The sequence below is a fragment of the Patiria miniata genome, unplaced genomic scaffold, assembly GCF_015706575.1.
Source record: "Patiria miniata isolate m_02_andy unplaced genomic scaffold, ASM1570657v1 HiC_scaffold_3, whole genome shotgun sequence".
In the NCBI taxonomy this organism is placed as follows: domain Eukaryota; kingdom Metazoa; phylum Echinodermata; class Asteroidea; order Valvatida; family Asterinidae; genus Patiria; species Patiria miniata.
The window spans coordinates 41,934,471-41,952,642 of record NW_024037069.1 but is presented as its reverse complement, the minus strand read 5'-3'; the positions used below and the strand labels follow the sequence as shown (position 1 = coordinate 41,952,642).

General features: G+C 42.3%; 2 protein-coding genes across 3 annotated transcripts; one reads left to right on the top strand and one right to left on the bottom strand.

The window, feature by feature from the left end:
- Window positions 1-966: 966 nt before the first annotated feature.
- Window positions 967-6,661, bottom strand: LOC119737743. Of its 2 annotated transcripts, XM_038212305.1 has the most exons (6): window positions 6,236-6,647; window positions 5,161-5,324; window positions 4,168-4,258; window positions 3,367-3,546; window positions 2,099-2,190; window positions 967-1,371 (listed from the first exon to the last, which is right to left on the bottom strand). In XM_038212305.1, exons 1-6 carry the CDS (start codon window positions 6,345-6,347, stop codon window positions 1,282-1,284), a joined length of 729 nt encoding a protein of 242 aa, XP_038068233.1. In that variant the 5' UTR covers window positions 6,348-6,647; the 3' UTR covers window positions 967-1,281. The 2 variants fall into 2 exon arrangements, with proteins under 2 accessions (XP_038068233.1, XP_038068234.1); XM_038212306.1 differs by lacking the exon at window positions 2,099-2,190 and having other exon boundaries at window positions 6,236-6,661.
- Window positions 6,662-9,894: 3,233 nt separating this feature from the next.
- Window positions 9,895-15,821, top strand: LOC119736911. The gene is made up of 6 exons (XM_038210937.1): window positions 9,895-10,205; window positions 11,260-11,420; window positions 12,594-12,684; window positions 13,288-13,458; window positions 14,159-14,262; window positions 14,435-15,821. The coding sequence occupies exons 1-6, from the start codon at window positions 10,058-10,060 to the stop codon at window positions 14,519-14,521; spliced, it is 762 nt and encodes a 253-aa protein (XP_038066865.1). The 5' UTR covers window positions 9,895-10,057; the 3' UTR covers window positions 14,522-15,821.
- The last annotated feature ends 2,351 nt before the right edge of the window (window positions 15,822-18,172 follow it).

The window sequence follows — 18,172 nt, the reverse complement described above, 5'->3', positions numbered from 1 at the left end:
TATTCAATTAAGTTTTGCAAAGGAAAGCACATAATATTTTGTTCTTGGCACCTGATTAGCACCTGTAGAAAATTGTCCTAAAGCCCGCCACACACGCCAGCTACGTGCTGCAGCTGAGCAAACGGTCTCGAGAGAGTTTTTGCTCAGCACGTAGCTCTCGTGTGCGGCGGGAATGAGTACAGTCTAGTTGGACCGGTCTCAAGTGCATAGTGCTAGTGCCGTAAAAAATTTTTTGTCAAATTTGTTAAGACCTTTTTCAAAAAATGTTGCCCAAAAATTTGACCGCAGAATTGTGGTTTTTTTTTTTTGGGGGGGGGGGGGGGGGGGGGAGGGCGGACTATTTTCTATTTTGACCTTGGTGGCGCCATTTACACCCCTATTATACTACTCGAAAATAGGCCACATAATAATAACATATATGTCACCACGGTAAAATCGGGGTATTAGGAGAAAATTTCCCCCCCCCCCAAAAAATGAATTGACAACATCGGGGGGGGGGGGGGGGGGGGGCTCGAGCGGGGGATCGCAATTTTTTTTTAGAAGTTTGATTTAAAAAAAAGAAAGAATGTTTTCCCAAAATGTTTGGCCGCAGAAAATGTGGGGTTTGTTTTTTTGGGGGGGATTTTTTTTTGACGTTGAGCCGCAATTTTCACCCCTATTATATAACTCGAAAATAGGCCACACAAATATTTCACCACAGTCAAATCGTAGGACTAAAAATAAAATTGACAAAAAAAAAATTACAAAATGGACAACTTCTTGGGCAAGCCCCCCGAGCGCACTGCCCCCCCCCCCCCCCCACGGGTGCGCCTCTGTTTTCCGCCTGAAAAATAAAATGGTATCGCTGCTAGAAAGTGGTTTCAAAATAGTGTGCCCGCGGCGTTAGCAATGAAATTCAATTACAGGATCCGGTAAAAAGTATTTTCTCACAATGTATTAAAGCCACTGGGTTTAAACCTCAACAGGCTGTTTTGCATCTACTTGAGGGTTTGAGCAATTTTCTTGCTCCAAAGGAAAAAAAAGGCAATATAAGCAAAGGAACCCACGTGCTGTTAAATACATTGTGATACAAGAGTATCAACTACTGTAAATGAGAAAAGTAGAATAAACGCCGAAGTAATCCCAACTACTTTGAGTAAACTTCAGAGTCACCTGGCATAATCACCAGCTTTTTGCCATGACCGTCTGTTACTTTGTAAACTTATTCTAACAACTACATTGTATATCAATACAAAAAACTCATTCTAGGCTTGATATAGCGTACATTGCCGAGCTTCGAAATCACATGAGTGTGTCCAGACGGAAGGGCATCTCCATCATCTGACGTTGTTTCAGCTTCTTCTCCATGAACGGCGTCATGGCATCCTGACTCTGTGAAATGAAAAAAAAGGGAAAGATTCAAATGAGTTGGGGGAAGTTGATCAAAACAACCATCTAAATTTTGGGGAAAGCCGATGAAACTCATTTTGTTCGTTTTCAATATTAAATAACACCACTCAAAATCCAAAAACGAATGTTCAAAACTTAACCTGTTGAAGCCCAGTGCATATGGTACACTTTTCGAGAAAAAGAGTGAAACAAAGACATCTTTTGTGCACAACCCTCTGATCACGAAACACTATGTTGTAGCACAGTGATGACTGATAGTTGGGAATCATACATTTCTTGATTTCTTCTAAATGGCAGCAAATCAGACGGATTTCAAGTGTGTTTACGACCAGTACGAACTTTATCCAAGTAAAGCTTTATGATATTAATTCGTTAGTAGAAAACTTTTTTGGATCAAATGATGCTACATGCCTTTAACCAGCATACGTGAGAGACTGAGAAAATCAAAGAAAATCGACAGGCAACTTTGGCAAGATGTTGGTGGAAAACAAGAGGAAAATTGATGAGTATCACTGTCACCGAGAGTCCAGCATCCCAAGGTTATCTTGAAGTGGCAAGTTACCCCTAACACCCACCGAGCAAACAAAATGTTTTGAAATTTGAGGATTTAGGGCTACATTTGTAGTTAAGCCTACATGTGGAGAATCACCATGCAAAAGTATGGGGAAATTTTGGCAAATTCAGATCAAGATATCTTCCATGTTGTTACCTGTGAACACTCCTCAGGAATGTGAAAAAACTTGTCTCTGTCACAAATTCCAAGCCTAACGTCAGCATAGTCATAGGTGACAAGATCCACCTCTACAATTGGAGGGAAAAAATGATTGAAATTACTTTGTATGGGCCAAAAATGGTGTTCCAGGGTAACAGTTTCACATACTGTCTCACTATATGTCTTTGTTCAACTTTTGATAAGCAAAGCTTGACGGTCTCCAGGTTGCTTGATTGGACTTATTTTTGGTAGTAGTCAGTTTGCTTATGGTAAAAAGAAAATCGTCCTTCATATGCAATCAAGGTAGAACATTCATTGAACATTTCAGGGATCATTGATGAAACACTGTGAAATTCGAGTCCATTTTGTGGTTCTAGAAAAGTGCGTTTGAGCCGACATGAAGACGTACTGAACAATGGTATACCCATTTTCTCTGAATTTTTTGTTGGCGGGGCGTCAATTTTATAATTTTGGTGAAATATGCCCACAAGGAGAATCATATATCGATACTTTTTACTGTAGATGAAACATTTGAAACTTTCTCTTTTGGGGGCGGAGACACATTTCGTAATTTGGGGGAGTGGGAAAGAAATTACAAAGATGCTACGCCGTTAATCCAAACTCTTGTCAATTCCTTTCTGAATTTGGCCTCAGCAGTCTAAGCGGTGAATCTAAAAGCGCAATTTCGAATTGCATTTTGTTTTATGCAAGGGGAGGTACAGTTTTTGATAAAGATGGGGAATAATAAAAAAGCCTAAAATTTTATTCTTAAAATCCATTTTATTTCAATAAACATAGAGAACAGAGCTGGCTGTTTGAAGCAAATCCAGCACATAAATGGGACACTTGAGGGTGAAAAATACAAAAATTAAAAATACTAACTGAAGAGTAAAAAAAAAAAGAAAAGAAAAAAACGAGTAAATTCTTAAAACTCTCTTTTAAAGAATGTGGTCCATAGGGGCGGATCCAGGATTTTTTTGCAAGGGGGGGGGGAGGGGGTTCATCAGCAAATCAATGCTGAAATGTCGGAGTTTGGTATTTCTCGGACACTTTGCCTCCAGGGGGGGGGGGCACCATACTTTCAATGGGGGCGCTGTTCAAATCCGACGATCATTAACACTATATTAAAGAATAGTGCACAAATACAAACGTGACACCCAAACGACCCCCAAACCCCCCTCTGGATCCGGATTATAAGAGAGTCCCACCACTTTTGAGAATCGACTGCATTGACGCCCTTTGAGTGCTACACCTCTTTGACTTACCTGGCGGGCTTGGGTTCAAGTTATAAACGACATGGTTGACAGAAAGTGGCACGCAGTAGTCGGCCGCCATCAAGTAAGTCGTGTTGGTAAGCAGTCCATCCTCAAATTTGTTGCGTTCCCATATGTTGCCATTGAGGGCGTGGTCACCAAGAGTAGCGTTAGACCAAAATCGAGCCGCTTCTGTAACATAAACGTAAATCGTGTCCCTTTGGAATGCACCAACATTTTTAAGTTCTCAAAAGTAAGTTAGGGGCCTAATGTTAATACCCAAGCAAATATGGTTTACACTTGCTAAAAGTAATTGTTTTTTAACTAGAAAAGTACTTAAAATTCCCATTTGAAAGGACACTTTTGTATGTATTCTATACATTCTAGCCACTTGCTTATGGTTCCTAAAATCATTTAAGGGCATCATTGGACATTCGACAGAATGTAGGATTTATTTGTAGTTTTGTGCCAGGAACCTCCCTAATCCTTCATTATGCTCAACTCTACAAGATTCTGCATAATTCAAAATGAACCCTTGACGATAAAGTGTTAAAAAGTCGTTGTACATGTATTTTCACCTGTAAAGGGTCAGCCCTGTGAATAGTAAAAGGCTGGCTCGAAACTTCGTCTGTCTGGCCAAAAAAATCCCCAGGGTACATTTTGAAAGATTTTGAAGGGTGCCCAAGGTCACAGATGCAAACAGTATAGAGTGCTCATATTTCCTTGAACGGTACTGAAACCAAGACCTATTTTATTGAATCATTGATTGTGATGTTGTGATCCCGTTAAAGTCAAGCTTTACAAATAATTTACCAGGGACGCAGTTTGGTTTGAACCGGGCAGGGATCCGCTTTTTCGAGCATTTCGTCTGGCCTTGGTTGTCCTGGATGAAGTAGGCTATCCCCTATGGGATCAACGTGCGCAAAAGAAAATGAAAATTAAAAAAAAAAACCTCAAGATTGTTGTGACTTATCCTTAAATGCATGGTGTCTCAAATGGTGAAGCAGTCAACCATAAATATTAAAAATACTAGCACTATCTTTGTTTGCTTAAGTGTAGTAAATACTGTACACAATGGTCCTTATCCCATCTCGTTTGGACACTCCAGTCCAGAGATACACCTAATTAAATGAAAGGATTTGAATTCCAATTTGAGCCACTTTGGTATCTATAATGTCTTCACAAACCAAAAAGGTGAAGAAAGTGGCCCAAACAGATTTGGACAGTCTTTACAAACTTTGCCGTGAGTTTTAAACAAAAGGTCCAAATCCATCAGAACAAAAATCCTGTCAAGGGTAGAGAAAACACTCAATCATCTCATGGTATTTAAAATAAAAAAAATCGAGAAAAATAAGTTGTTGGACTTTTTTGAGACATTTTTGAGACAGCCTGAAATTGTAAGAAACAAGAGTCTAAATTGAGTCAACTGTGAGTGGGTGACAAGTGGGTAACAAGTCGAATCACAAGAAGTCTGTTCACAATGTAGACTTGACAGTTTTTTTCGGGAGGTAGAGGTTCTAGTTAGTCTTATAAAAGGGGCTCAATCAGTTATTAGAGTCTTTCCGTAACTCACATCGGTTGTCGGCTACCTGTTAAAGAAAAGTGTGGAAAATTTGCACTATTGCCTTTTAAGTATAACTTTCTTACAACGTGACAGTTGTTTTGGAAGCACACTGAACTAGTTACTAACACAGGAAAAGTAAGTTGGGCATTCAGAAAAACAATCCAGCTTTCAGGCAGTTTCGGAGGAAATGGAGAGTTTTCATGCATACATGCTGTTGGAGCTCGAACTATATGTAAACTTACCAAATCAGATAACTCTACAATCCGCGCGATGAGCTGGGTGCCGTTTTCAAAGGTCTCGGTGAAAATGAAGGCCTTAGCGCTGAACGTCTTATCGTAGGCAAACTCGGCGAGCGTGTCCTCCACGACTATAGTCCCATCCTCCAACTCTTTATCCTCCTGGACCACTGTGGAGTTACAATATTAAAAAGGCTTAAGTGCAAAGTCAGAGACATAAGAAACGAATCACACTGCTTATACCAGCAGAGCAATTTTTTTCCCCATTCACAAAGACCTTCCGGTCAAAAAGTCAGAACAAGTCAACATTTTCCACGATTTTGTTCATCAATAGAGCCTGAAAGTACGCCATTTTGTCTTTGAGTTTCTGGACCCATCCGTGACCTTCCTATCGCACTTTTACACGGAGTTGCCTTTCTCTCGAAATAATTTTTGACAGAATATTTTCTAATGGTAATCACCCCAAGAAACATTCATGTTGGAATTTTATATTGGAATTTCATAAGCGCCCGGTAAAATCGGATCCGGTAAAAAACATCGGATGCAAAAAACTCAAACAAGTAAGGTTTCATCCGTTCGCGCGGTGTACGGCCATATCGGTACGAATTTTCAGCGCACACCTCTGTACGATGGCCGATATCCAGTAAACCGATACGCGTTGTGGTTAGACTGCAACATTACCCGCACACATGCCTGATTCCGTTCTATATAATCGGTATCTTGATTGATCAGTCACATGATGACCGGTCACATGATGAACGGTCCCATGATGACCCAAAATGGCATCCGTCAAAGTTGATTCGTGTGAATTTCCGGTGACATATCGAATCTGGTGAAATCGGATGCGAAAACATTCAACATGTTTGATTTCATCCGGTAGCCCTGTGAGTGGTCAGCTCGGCCCGATGCTTTCAGCACACACCGGGGTCTACCCGATGTTCCCCCATACCTATGTTCCCCAATAACGATGTTCCCCGGATTCCTTAGGGTTAGGGTTAGGGTTGGGAAACATAGGTATTGAGGAACATAGGTATTGGGGTAGTGTTAGGATCTTACATACGTTCAACCCCCTAAAACTTACTGCATGCTCCATACATCTGACTGATCCAGCAACATGGTTTAGGTTCCTCAGCCACCGCTTGGACCAAAAGAAAAACAGCAACCACCACTATTGACGCCACGCGGCACGCCATTGCTGGTATCAGTAGTTACGCTATGGCAGGATCCGATAGATACTATATAGGTACGGTACAGGATTTAGGCCGTGTACAGCGACTTTTAACACGGGCGTAAGCAGGCGGCATTCATTTGCAATCACTGCTGTGAACTTGTTGAGAAAAAAAATCACAATTGAGCGCTAGGTTGTGTAGGGAACGGCCTTGCACGAACAAAAAGGATCTAGGCTCGATATTCATCATAAGAAGAAAAAAGGAATCTCAATCCTTCCTAAAAACCTTTAACAATCTGTCTTTTCAAGTTAACTAGCCATGTGAATCAGACGGTCCACCGCGGGTTTGCCAGACGTACCTTCAAGTTTACGCCTGTACAGCCGTGCCGCGTGATAGCTTTATAACACGGGTCATATACACCGGTGTCATTCAAAAGAAGTGAAAAGCCCTGTCAATTATTTTTCCTCAGAGCGCAGGGAATGGGGGAGGGACGGTCGACGACACATGACTTTTGACGTCACCACCCTTGGCAACCTTAGGTTTATATATATTATAAATTTACGGCGTGATAAGTGCGAGCCGGTAGCCCAGTCGGTAGAGTGCCGTTCTGAGATCATCAATCTTGGGGTTGGAGGTTCGAGCCCCAGGTTGCCACCAGCGACAATATTTTTTTCCCTCTGTGCGAGTCGGTAGAGTGCCGTTCTGATATCATCAATCTTGGGGTCGGAGGTTCGAGCACCAGCTTGACGCCAGCGACATTTATTTTTTTCCTCAGAGCGCAGGGTCATAGGGGAAGGGACTGTCGACGAAACGTGACTTTTGACATCAGCACTCTTTGCAACCAGAGGCTTATATATATTATAAATTCCCGGCTTGGTAAGTGCGAGCCGGTAGCCCAGTCGATATAGAGTGCTGTTCCTAGATCATCAATCTTGGGGTCTTAGTTTCGAGCCCCTGGTTGTCATTAATTATATATATTATTTTTATTGAGAGCGAAGAGTGGTAGGGTAGGGTGGGGTATGGGACTGACGATGGCACGTGACTTTTGACGTCACGACCCTTTGCAACCAGAGGTTTATATATATAATAAATTCTCGGCTTGGTAAGTGAGAGCCGGTAGCCCAGTCGGTAGAGTGCCGTTCTTAGATCATCAATCTTGAGGTTGGAGGTTCGAGCCCCAGCTTGTCACCAGCGACAATTATTTTTTTCCTCAGAGTGCAGGCGATGTGAGAGAGACTGTCGACGACACGTGACTTTTGACGTCACCACCCTTTGCAACAAGAGGTTTATATATATATTATAAATTCACGGCTTAGTAAGTACGAGCCGGTAGCCCAGTCGTTAAAGTGCCGTTCCCAGATCATCAATCTGAGGTTCGAGCCCCAGGTTATCACTAGCGACAATTATTTTTTCCTCAGAGCGCATGCGATGGGGGAAGGACTGTTGACGACACGTGACTTTTACGTCTGCACCTTTGAAAGCGGAGGCTTATATAATTTATAAAGTGCGAGTGCGATAAGTGCGAGCCGGTATCCTAGTCGGTATAGAGTGCCGTTCTTAGATCATAAATCTTGGGATAGATCATAAATCTTGGGTCCGAGCCCCAGGTTGTCTCTAATTATATATATTTATATTCATATATTCAGAGCGGGGTGGGGTGGAGGACTGACGACGGCACGTGACTTTTGACGTCACCACCCTTTGAAAACGGAGGTTTATATATATTTTAAATTCCCGGCTTGGTAAGTACGAGCCGGTAGCCCAGTCGTTAGAGTGCCGTTCTCAGATCATCAATCTTGGGGTTGAAGTAGGAGCCCCAGATTGTCACCAGCGACACTTTTTTTCGGAGAGCGGAGAGTAGTGGGATGTTGGACTGACGATAGCACGTGACTTTTGACGTCACACCCTTTGCAACCGGATGCTTGTATATTTTATAAATTCCCGGCTTGGTAAGTGCGTGCCGGTATCTCAGGCGGTAGAGTGCCGTTCTCAAATCATCAATTTTGGGATTGGAGGTTCGAGTCCCAGGTTGTCACCAGCGACATTTTGTTTTCTCAGAGTGGAGAGTGGTGGGATGTCGGACTGACGACAGCACGTGACTTTTGACGTCAGCACCGATTGAAAGCGGAGGTTTAATTAATTTATAAATTCCCGGCTTGGAAAGTGCAAGCCGGTCGGCCAGAAGTTAGAGTGCCGTTCTGAGATCATCAATCTTGGGTTCGGAGGGTCGAGCCCCAGCTTGTCACCAGCCACATTTATTTTTTTTTCATCAGAGCGCAGGGGATGAGGGAGAGACTGTCGACGACACGTGACCTTGACGTCAGCACCCTTTGAAAACGGAGGTTTATATAATTTTAAAATTATCGGTTTAGTCCGTGCAAGACGGTAGCCCAGTCGGTAGAGTGCCGTTCTGAGATCACCAATCTTAGTGTTGGAGGTTCGAGCCCTAGTTTGGCACCTGCGACATTTTTTTTTCTTAGAGCGCAGGCGATGTGGGAGGGACTGCAGACAACACATGTCTTTTGATATCGCCACTCTTTGCAAGCAGAGGTTTATAAAATTCATAAATTCCCAGCTTACGTAAATGCGAGCCGGTAGCCCAGTCGGTAGAGTGCCGTTTTCAGATCATCAATCTTGGGGTGGGATGTTCAAGTTAAATACCCGGCTTGGTAAGTGCAAGCCGGCAGCCCAGTCAGGCGAGAGTGTCGTTCTCAGATCATCAATCTTTGGGTTGGAGGTTCGAGCCCCAGGTTGTCACCAATTACATCATTTTTTCAGAGCGGAGAGTGGTTGGGTGGGGTGCGATTGTGGACTGACGACGTCACGTGACTATTTACGTCATCACTCTTTGCAACCAGAGGTTTATATATATATATATTTTTTAAATACCCGGCTTGGTAAGTGCGAGCCAGTAAAACAGTCGGTAGAGTGCCGATCTCAGATCATCAATCTGGGGGTTTGAGGCTCGAGTCCCAGGTTGTCACCAGCGACATTCTTTTTCTCAGAGCGGAGAGTGGTGGGATGTCGGACTGATGATAGCCCGTGACTTTTGACGTCACTCCCTTTGCAACCGGAGGTTTATATATTTTATAAATATAATTATGTAGAGTGCCGTTCAGAGATTATCAATCTTGGGGTTGAAGGTTCGGACATTTGATCCAAGCAGGATCTTTGTCAAAATAATTAACTGTCCCCATCTCCCCGACTTGGTATATGGTTGGTGGTACGAAAGCACCTTAGCACCTGGCCTTATAAACTTCACATTTTTGGACAAAAAGTTTGGCACATAGTGCAGGGCGACATCATGCGAAGGCAGTTTTGTCCTGCCACTCCAAAGAAGGACAGCTTTAAAAGGCTGTCCTTGGGAAAAGTGCACTTTCTATTCAAATATTCAGTAACGATTGGGGATAATTTGAAAAGGACTACCTGTGGCCTTCAAAATATATTCAACCATCCAAACATTTCTTTGAAGTGTTATAAAAGCCTGTTTGCCCACTCCAAAGTCCGATTAAATTCGGGGCCACACGATTGTCCGATCCGAAACGCTTTATAGACCAAGGTGGTTCGCATTATTGTGCCTTTTTTCTTATAACTTCACGAAGGCCTTTGAGCAAGTTGGTCACGTTTTTTGCCAATATAAGACTGTACAGCAGTACACCTTCCACTACACCACGTCCATTGCAGACACCTTTATTTCGACTTCAAACTAAATACTAAATTAATTGACAAGCAGTATGTTTCATCTTTGGTTCGGAATCTTGGTTGTAGCTCTGGTAGCTGCTGAGGTACAGGTACCAGACGACATTGCCGGTGTTTACGGTGAGCTGCGAGATGACAAACCGGAGCCATGCTGTGCGCCGAGCTATTCTACCTTCAAGTCCAGTAAGTCAGTTTTAGTATATTTACTGCTAGCCCCATAAATGTGGCCTATTTACTGGACTACCTCCGTAAACATAGGCCACACTTCAACATGTACAAAAACGTGTCGCACTTTGACAAATTTTGATTTTCACATTTAGGCTTAGTTTGTAGGGTTTTTGCTTTAGAAGCATACTCACCCTCTCTATAGGCTAATCAGAAAGTGCTGCCTTTTTCAGATGTCAAATTTTTGTGAAATTTCATGTTTTAGTATATTTACTGCAAGTAAACGGATTCTAACGATTCATTCAGTGTTAAGACTGAGAAAAATTGTAATGAAGACGTTACTTCGACCATTTGATCAGGAACAAAACTGCGGAAAAATAAATCTATTAAGTGATGTATTATTTATTTATTGCACTTCTTTACCCAGGGCGTGCCCAATCAGTTATAAACTGGTTTCCATTTTGGCCCTGCATGTACTACTAATGATTTTACACACATGTGGTATGCACAAATATAATGCATTACAATACAATACAACATTACAAAGAAACATATACAGTTTGAAACGACATCGCTGAGGAGTTTACACGAATAATTTGGACATTTCTTGTGACATCAGTAAAATATACATGTGTATTTGTACACTGCTTTGTCGCTAATTCCTCTCAGTTCAAGACTTATTTAAGTACAAAAAAATATTTTACGAATAAAATATGTAACCTCGGATGATATAAAAATATAAGTCTTATTGCACATAATATAAGTATTTAACAAATCTTAAAAAGAAATCGAGGTCTCAAGCTGATATACTGATGGTACGATGTCACATTTTCGAAATAAAGAGAAATGTGGCATTCGCTCTTTTGGTAGAAGAGATAAACAGTCCGAACCTACTGACCAAAAGGTCGTTTTTACACCTCTGGTTTTCAGAGCCAAACTTCTGTTTTACAGTTAAATATTTCAAAATTTTGCTCTTTAAATTTGATAGTCTTCGTTCTCCGAGGATCTCACTTTAGAAAGTTTTACTGTAAAATACTCTGTTGAAGTCTTCTTCCTGTTTTCTTGGACACAGCTCACTTCCTGACGTACTCCTTGGGTGAAGGTGTCAGTGTTGAGATGCAACGGGCCAGCACAGCCTACGACAGCGTCTCAAAGAGGACAGCCAGCAAGACGCACCTGGGATTCTTCAACGGGACGGAAGAATATTACCACACCATTGATGACTACGCCGCCGTACGTATTCACTCTTCGCACTTGGTCGCCTTAATAGAGAGTTTGCGCAGAGCGCCCTCACAGTAGACATGTATCATAATTGGAGTTCACTGGACAAGGAAAGTGCAAAGTTTCTAATCATGTGTACCGCAGATGAACAAAGACATGTCCATATTGAGGGCGTTGTGTGCAATCTCTGTATTGAGACAAATATCTGGGCTGTGTATAGTTGCAAAACAAAGATAGTTTACTTTGTGATTTTGTATAGTTTGCCCAGCTATTTAGAAGTTCTTTTGCCAGTGCAGCACTCTTCCAGCATCACCTTCAATGTAAATTTGTAAAACAGGGCATGATGGCTTAGTTGGTGGAGCACCTGGGCGGGCTTTGTTTGACAAGACGGTTCATATCCCTTTTTAGTCAGCTTGTCTTTACTCTCCCCAACTTCACAATCCAGATTCAGACACCGAGTGTAGGACACATGCAAAGCAATTAAGATGAGGTTCTAACCATTTCAACATTTCAAGTCTCAGTTAAAATTTAAATAAGAAGTTCAAAGCTGGACGTGAACAAAGATTTTGTTTTTGTTGTTTGACAATTGACAATTTAGTAGACTGGTGGCATGGCTTTACGAAAAATTACGAAAAGAGCGACTTGGAACCAGATGCTTCTTTTTAGCAAACTTTACTAAAGACATTGAATGACTTATTGTTTCGTGAGCCACAGAGGCGCGCACCCAGAATTTGGCGGGGGGGGGGGGCTCACAATTTTTGTTTTCACTTTTTGTAGGAGTTAATTTTTGTTTTCACAAAATTTTGCCCAAATTTTTTGGACGCAGAAAAAAATGTATGCCACTTACACAACTATTATACTACTCGAAAATAGGCCACAGGTGAAATCGTTGAACTAAAAAAAAATTACACAAAGCCCCCCCCCCCCCCCCCTTGGGTGCGCCACGGATAAGCCAGTCTATTTTCTTGCATTGCATGTTTCACCATCTTACGTTTTGAGACTTAATTCAACACGAAGCATCGAAAGTCCGCATCTTTTCCTCTTATTGACTAACCTTTGTGGCTAATTTTGTAGCAGAATGGCTTGCTCAGGGGATAGTTTATTAATCAGGGAAGTCTTGTCATGGTGGAAAAAGCTGTATATTTTTTACTGGAAAGTTATGGCATCGCTGTTCGTGTTTTGCAGGGAGTTTCGTATTCTATCGCAAGGTTTAGCGGAGAATTAACCTGCAGGGTGAACGAGTTAAAGAAAAGGTTTCAGGAGGACTGTATTCCAGGTACACCGATTTCTTTATCTTAAATTGTTTTGTATTTTGCATGCAGTTCTCATAGATTGACTTCATGCTTAATTCATAAAGAGGACAGTGTCATTTTACATGCCTTTGTTTTTACGAAAGTTGCTAAGACAAAGGACATTGACAACTGATTAATGAAATTGGAATGACATGGCAATGACAAATGGTAAATTCACATAATGGTGTTGAAAACCCCGTTGCTTTTTCCTGACAACACATGGCGACAGCGTCTTGGCTTCTAGACTCTGACCAGTCAGCGGGCGCCTTCTATCGGGTCTTCGTTAACCCGTTATGTGTTAAAAATATGGCAGCCAACCAACAGCTCAGGCCGAATTTCTGTTCGAAATTGGCGTCAAAATTTCTCAAGTCAACTCCGAGTTGCTGGTGCGAGGGATTGCATGAAATTTGCACGCTCGGATATATCAGACATTCATTATGCGGCTCTGCACATGTGAATGGAAACCATTTAAAACTGTTTGGCAGTTTGGGCGATATCGTCTGATCCTCAGACTGCATGTAACAGGTACCAGCTTTGTAACTCTCTTCAAGATTGTGTTAATCATGAATTATTCATGTTTGCCTCAGAGGACGCCACCTACGTCGGCTCGCATAGCCTGGGTGACCGTGCAGTAGAGGTCGACTCTTGGTACATGTTGGAGAAACAACCCGGGCAGGACGTCCACCGCGTCTCCACCCTTCAGACAGATGAATGTGTGCTCCTGTACTCCACTGCCCGATACGTCAGTCCAGACACTGGTCAGAGCAAACACAAACATTAGGAACCATTGTTTTATGTGTAGTGAAGTCGGGCAAAAGTAAATCACAAGGGTCCTTTCACAAGCCCAGTCACAAGTATAGCATTTAACAGTTAAAAGGAACTTGGTTTCATCACAGTTCATTTGAATGACTTGCGATATTTGACTGGAGGACTTGTTAGGCTCTGTGAGGGACTGGACTACAAAATTATGCCATTAATTTTATCTCATTCATATTCCCTTACAAAAATACAAGAATTAGGCAGACATGGCACAAGAATAAGTTGGCAAACTTGTAAATCGTGATACATTCATGGTTGTTTGAAAGTCATGTCCTTAATCCTTCTTCAGAGGAAAGTAGGCCATAAGTTTATCTTTGAGCTTAATAGTTTTGAGTCGTACTTTTGTTTTATAACAAGCCCTTTATGTTAATCATCACAAGTCAATCTCAGGTCCTTTAGTTACAAGCTATACAAATAAACTCTGACGAAGGCATTCATGTTTCCCTTTTAATGTGACCTTACCTGTGAGTTGACTTGTGATTGCCTGCAGCACTGAGGAGTACTTCATTTTGCATTTGCATCTGAACCTTATTAACACACGAATGGAAGAGTATAGCCTATTTTTTTTACCCCAATAACAACGGCGTGAAACCTCCCCGGCTCACTTTGTCGATTCCGTTTTGTTTGATTGTGTTACAGGGGTAACATTTACTACTGAGAACAATCACATCACCGACTTCAAGCTTGGCATCTGTGAAAGCGAAGAAGAGGAATTTTTCCACGTCCCTGACATCTGTCACGAGGTGAGATAATAACTTAATTCCGCACGAGCGACGGCTAAATATCAGCCATTATAAAAACCCTGCTTCTCAGTGGCTCCCGAGAAAGCCATTCGACTCACCCTAGTACAATTAGAATAAATTCCAATGGAAATATTAAAAAAAATTGTACCATCCTCTTTTTTTTTTTTTTTAGCGTGCGGCCAATGATGACTCAAAGATTCCTGCAGAACTGCTGAAGAAAATCACACGGCTGAGCCCAACACTGACACGTGGCCTATAACTGAACACAGAATGCTTTGATATATTTAGGCAGTCAATAAGAATTGCTTGAAGAATGATTGCAGATTAAGCCTATTCCCAGTTCTCTTTAACGCACTTCATTATACCATGGTTAGCTCGAGGGTTTTAAAATATACTTTAGATAAGAGTTTAGAATTAGATCATCGGGAGAGAAGTGTCCAGGTTACGTTTCCGGGTTAGATAAGAGTTCGTCAAAAAACGTTTGATACCGTTGTTCCTGGTTTAATTGATTTAGAACAATTAACTATTAAAATGGTACGTAATCAATCCTATTGATGGAGCAAGCCGAACACTTGGCAACTGATCCAGCCATTGACACTGCACTAGGGCGGCCGCCATGTTCGCACTGCCTTGCTCCCGCTTGCAACTTCTTCTGCAGGCTAGTTAAGTCATTTACCTTAACACGCATGTGTGGAACACGTCAGTTGAGTGAATTTTATTTCTTGAATTGTATTTATGCAAGTCCATTCCTGAGCGATGAAATAAATTTCACATTTCTTATTCCTGATTCATGATCCCGGAGGATTTCTTTTTGCCGGGAAGTTAATCCCAGTGAACTATTGCGTTAACAAATGACGCGTGCGCAATGCAGAAACAAACAATTGCATCCCGTTGCTGTGCTAACGACCGGCCTTGCATATTCATTTCGATGGTCAATAGATTTAGAAGAAAAAAAAGCTTATTTCTTTAATTACTCAACTATCTCAGATAAATGTGACCTGCCATATCGTATAATGAGGAATAACCCCACCTTTGAGTTTTCAAGTTACCTACATCATGTTAAAGCGCATGAGTCGGTGTAGGCTAGGCTGCACCCTCGCATCGCATCGCATCGCAAAGCGCAGATCATTGAATTTCCTATGATACTTGGAATGATTTAATTTATTCCAAAGATATGCCACAGGAACTTCAACAGAGTCGCGCCTGATTTCGCAAACCTCACTTCGAGAAAAACGGCTTTGAAAAAAGAAATCCGCATTGAGCCGCTAACTTTTGGGGATATTTTTCGCAACAAAAATGCATAGTGTGACTCTTGGATACCTTGGCTACTCAAATAATAAGAAAAAACCCTGATATTTATTTTGACATGATTTCTTTGTGTATGCAACTTCAGGCGTTGATTACTCAAAACATGGGTTCGGGGGACATTCCTCATTATGCTACAGTAGGTCACAAATATTATTGATATTGGTGATTATGGAACCTGTCAGCTCGTAACTACCTTTATAAATTTCAATTTTCTATTTTCTGTTAGTTAAATAGCAAAGAACAAACAATGATATTCGTTGTCAGTTTCTCTAAATGCTGTGTATTTATTGATTGTTGCTTGTGTCCGATACAGGCGCGGATCCAGAGGGGGGGGGGGGGCCCAGCTCTGTCCCCCCAAACAATTATCATACAAATTCCTAAAAAAAAATAAGTCGAACCCCCCCGTGCACCCCCCCCCCCCAAAAAAAAAATTATACTGGTATAATATCCGCCTGTTCAAAAACGGTACACCATTCTGTAATCTAGTGTTAGTAATCGTCGAATTTGAACAGTGCCCCCTATTGAAATATGGTACCAGGCCCCCCCCCCCCAGTTTTTGATTTTACGGAGGCCAAGTGTCCGGATAAAAAAACCTGTGTACATTTTCAGATTTTTTTGCTGATGAACCCCCCCCCCCCTGCAAAAATTCCTGGATCCGCCCCTGCGATATTTGTATCAAGATATTTGCGGCCATTTTGAACGAGTGAAATGTTCACGTGGGGGATGGGGCATGGCCGTGGAAATGCACAAAGCGGGAGTGGGAGTTGGGGGGGGGGGGTTGGGGGCTGACACACCACCACTGTTCATGATCCAAATGTAGGCCTACATGATTGAACATGTGTGCGCTTATGTCTCTTAACCTTACAAAAAAAATCGTGCATTCAAAGCTTTGGAACTGTATGTTTTCTGATTTTCAACTCTTAGTCTGCTAAATAAAATTTGGACCGTTGGAAAGTGTACAAGATAACCTCAAGATCGTCATTTTTTTAGTTTCTCACGTCACAAAAACCTGAGGCGGGGACTGATTCAATGATACATCCCCCCCCCCCGGTTGAACTTTTGTTTTGGAGGGGGAGGGCAGGATAATATCTCCTCCCCATCCCCCATACCACGTGATTTACGTCCATGGTTGACATAAGTGGCATATTTACAGTGACATAATTATTCTGTGTCGAGAGGCACTTTTTTCGCGATAATCACCCAATTTCAGATTGAGTATAAGTTTTGTGATAGATGTCGACAATTTCGACGTGGCGCAAGCTAGCAAATCGCAGGTCGACCTGAGAGCGACTTAAGGATCAGAACACATGCGCTGAACGGTGACTGCTCTGTGTTCCGACATTCCTATGCTCCGACACCCTTATGCTCCGACACCCCTATGCTCCGACACCCGACACCTATGTTCCGACAACCCGCACCTAAGATTGTGTTACTCCGTACTGGTCGCCCCTGGATATACTGGCGCGGATCCGGGGGGGGGGGGGGGTAGGCGGGGGTCAACCCCAACCGCACCCCAGCTCTGTCCAAAACGTGAAATTGTTTGTTTTTTTCTCATAGAAATTCATTAAAAATAATGCGAACCCCCTCCCCCTGCTGTGACACCCCAAAACAATTAGTAGAAATAGTGTCCGCCGGTGCACAAAATACGGACAAAACTGTGTATAAAACACTTTCTGTAATACAGTGTTAAATAACCTTCGGATTTGAACAGCGCTCCCATTGAAAGTATCGTACGACCCCCCCCCCCCCCCCCCCCCCACCACCCCACGTACCCCACATATTGACTTTACGGAGGCCAAATGTCCAGACAACAAAACCCCTGTCAACATTTCAGCGTTGCTTTGCTGATGAAACCCACCCCCGCACAAATATCCGGACCCGCCATGGATGTAGGCCTACTGATGACGACCAAGCATGCATATTCATGATTACCTCTATGGCAACCATGCGGAGGCGCAATTGATGAATCCCAAATTTGCATCAAAACCGGGGCTCCCACTATATTTGCCTCATCTTCAAAGCCTAATTGTCTGGATTTGCGGTTTCATTCATTTGTTTCCCTGTGTTTTTTTATTGGCGGTTCCAAACAGGGTCGACAGTAATAAATAAAGGTCTTTATTATATTTTTGGGTCGACAGCACCTAAAAGGGCCGGTAAGAAATGAGAACCGTAGAAATAGGAAAGTTGCTTTAATGAAAAGAATATTAGGCAAAAAAAAAAAAAAATACTCGGTCTTTGGTCAGCGCGCGCGTCGATTTTAATCATGCGCGTCAACTTTTTTTTTTCAAATTAACACGGAAGCTACAACAGCGCCCTCTATTTCCCTCTATCTAAATTGTGTATAAGGCGGGTAGTGGGCAACCTCGTCCCCAGGGTGTCGAGCAGTACGCGCCCACCACTACCTGCTCTCTCACCCTGGTATTGGATCATTTGCATGTGCAAGATTTTTGAACACGTATGCAAATGAGGAACAGTCTGGTGCCTGCCTGTGCGTTACATTTGCGTTTGTTTTTGTATGCGGTGTCTGGGGTAAAAACAGAATCAATTCGTCGCAGCGCGAGCATGGCGTGAGTAACGAAAACATGATTTTATTTTAATTAAA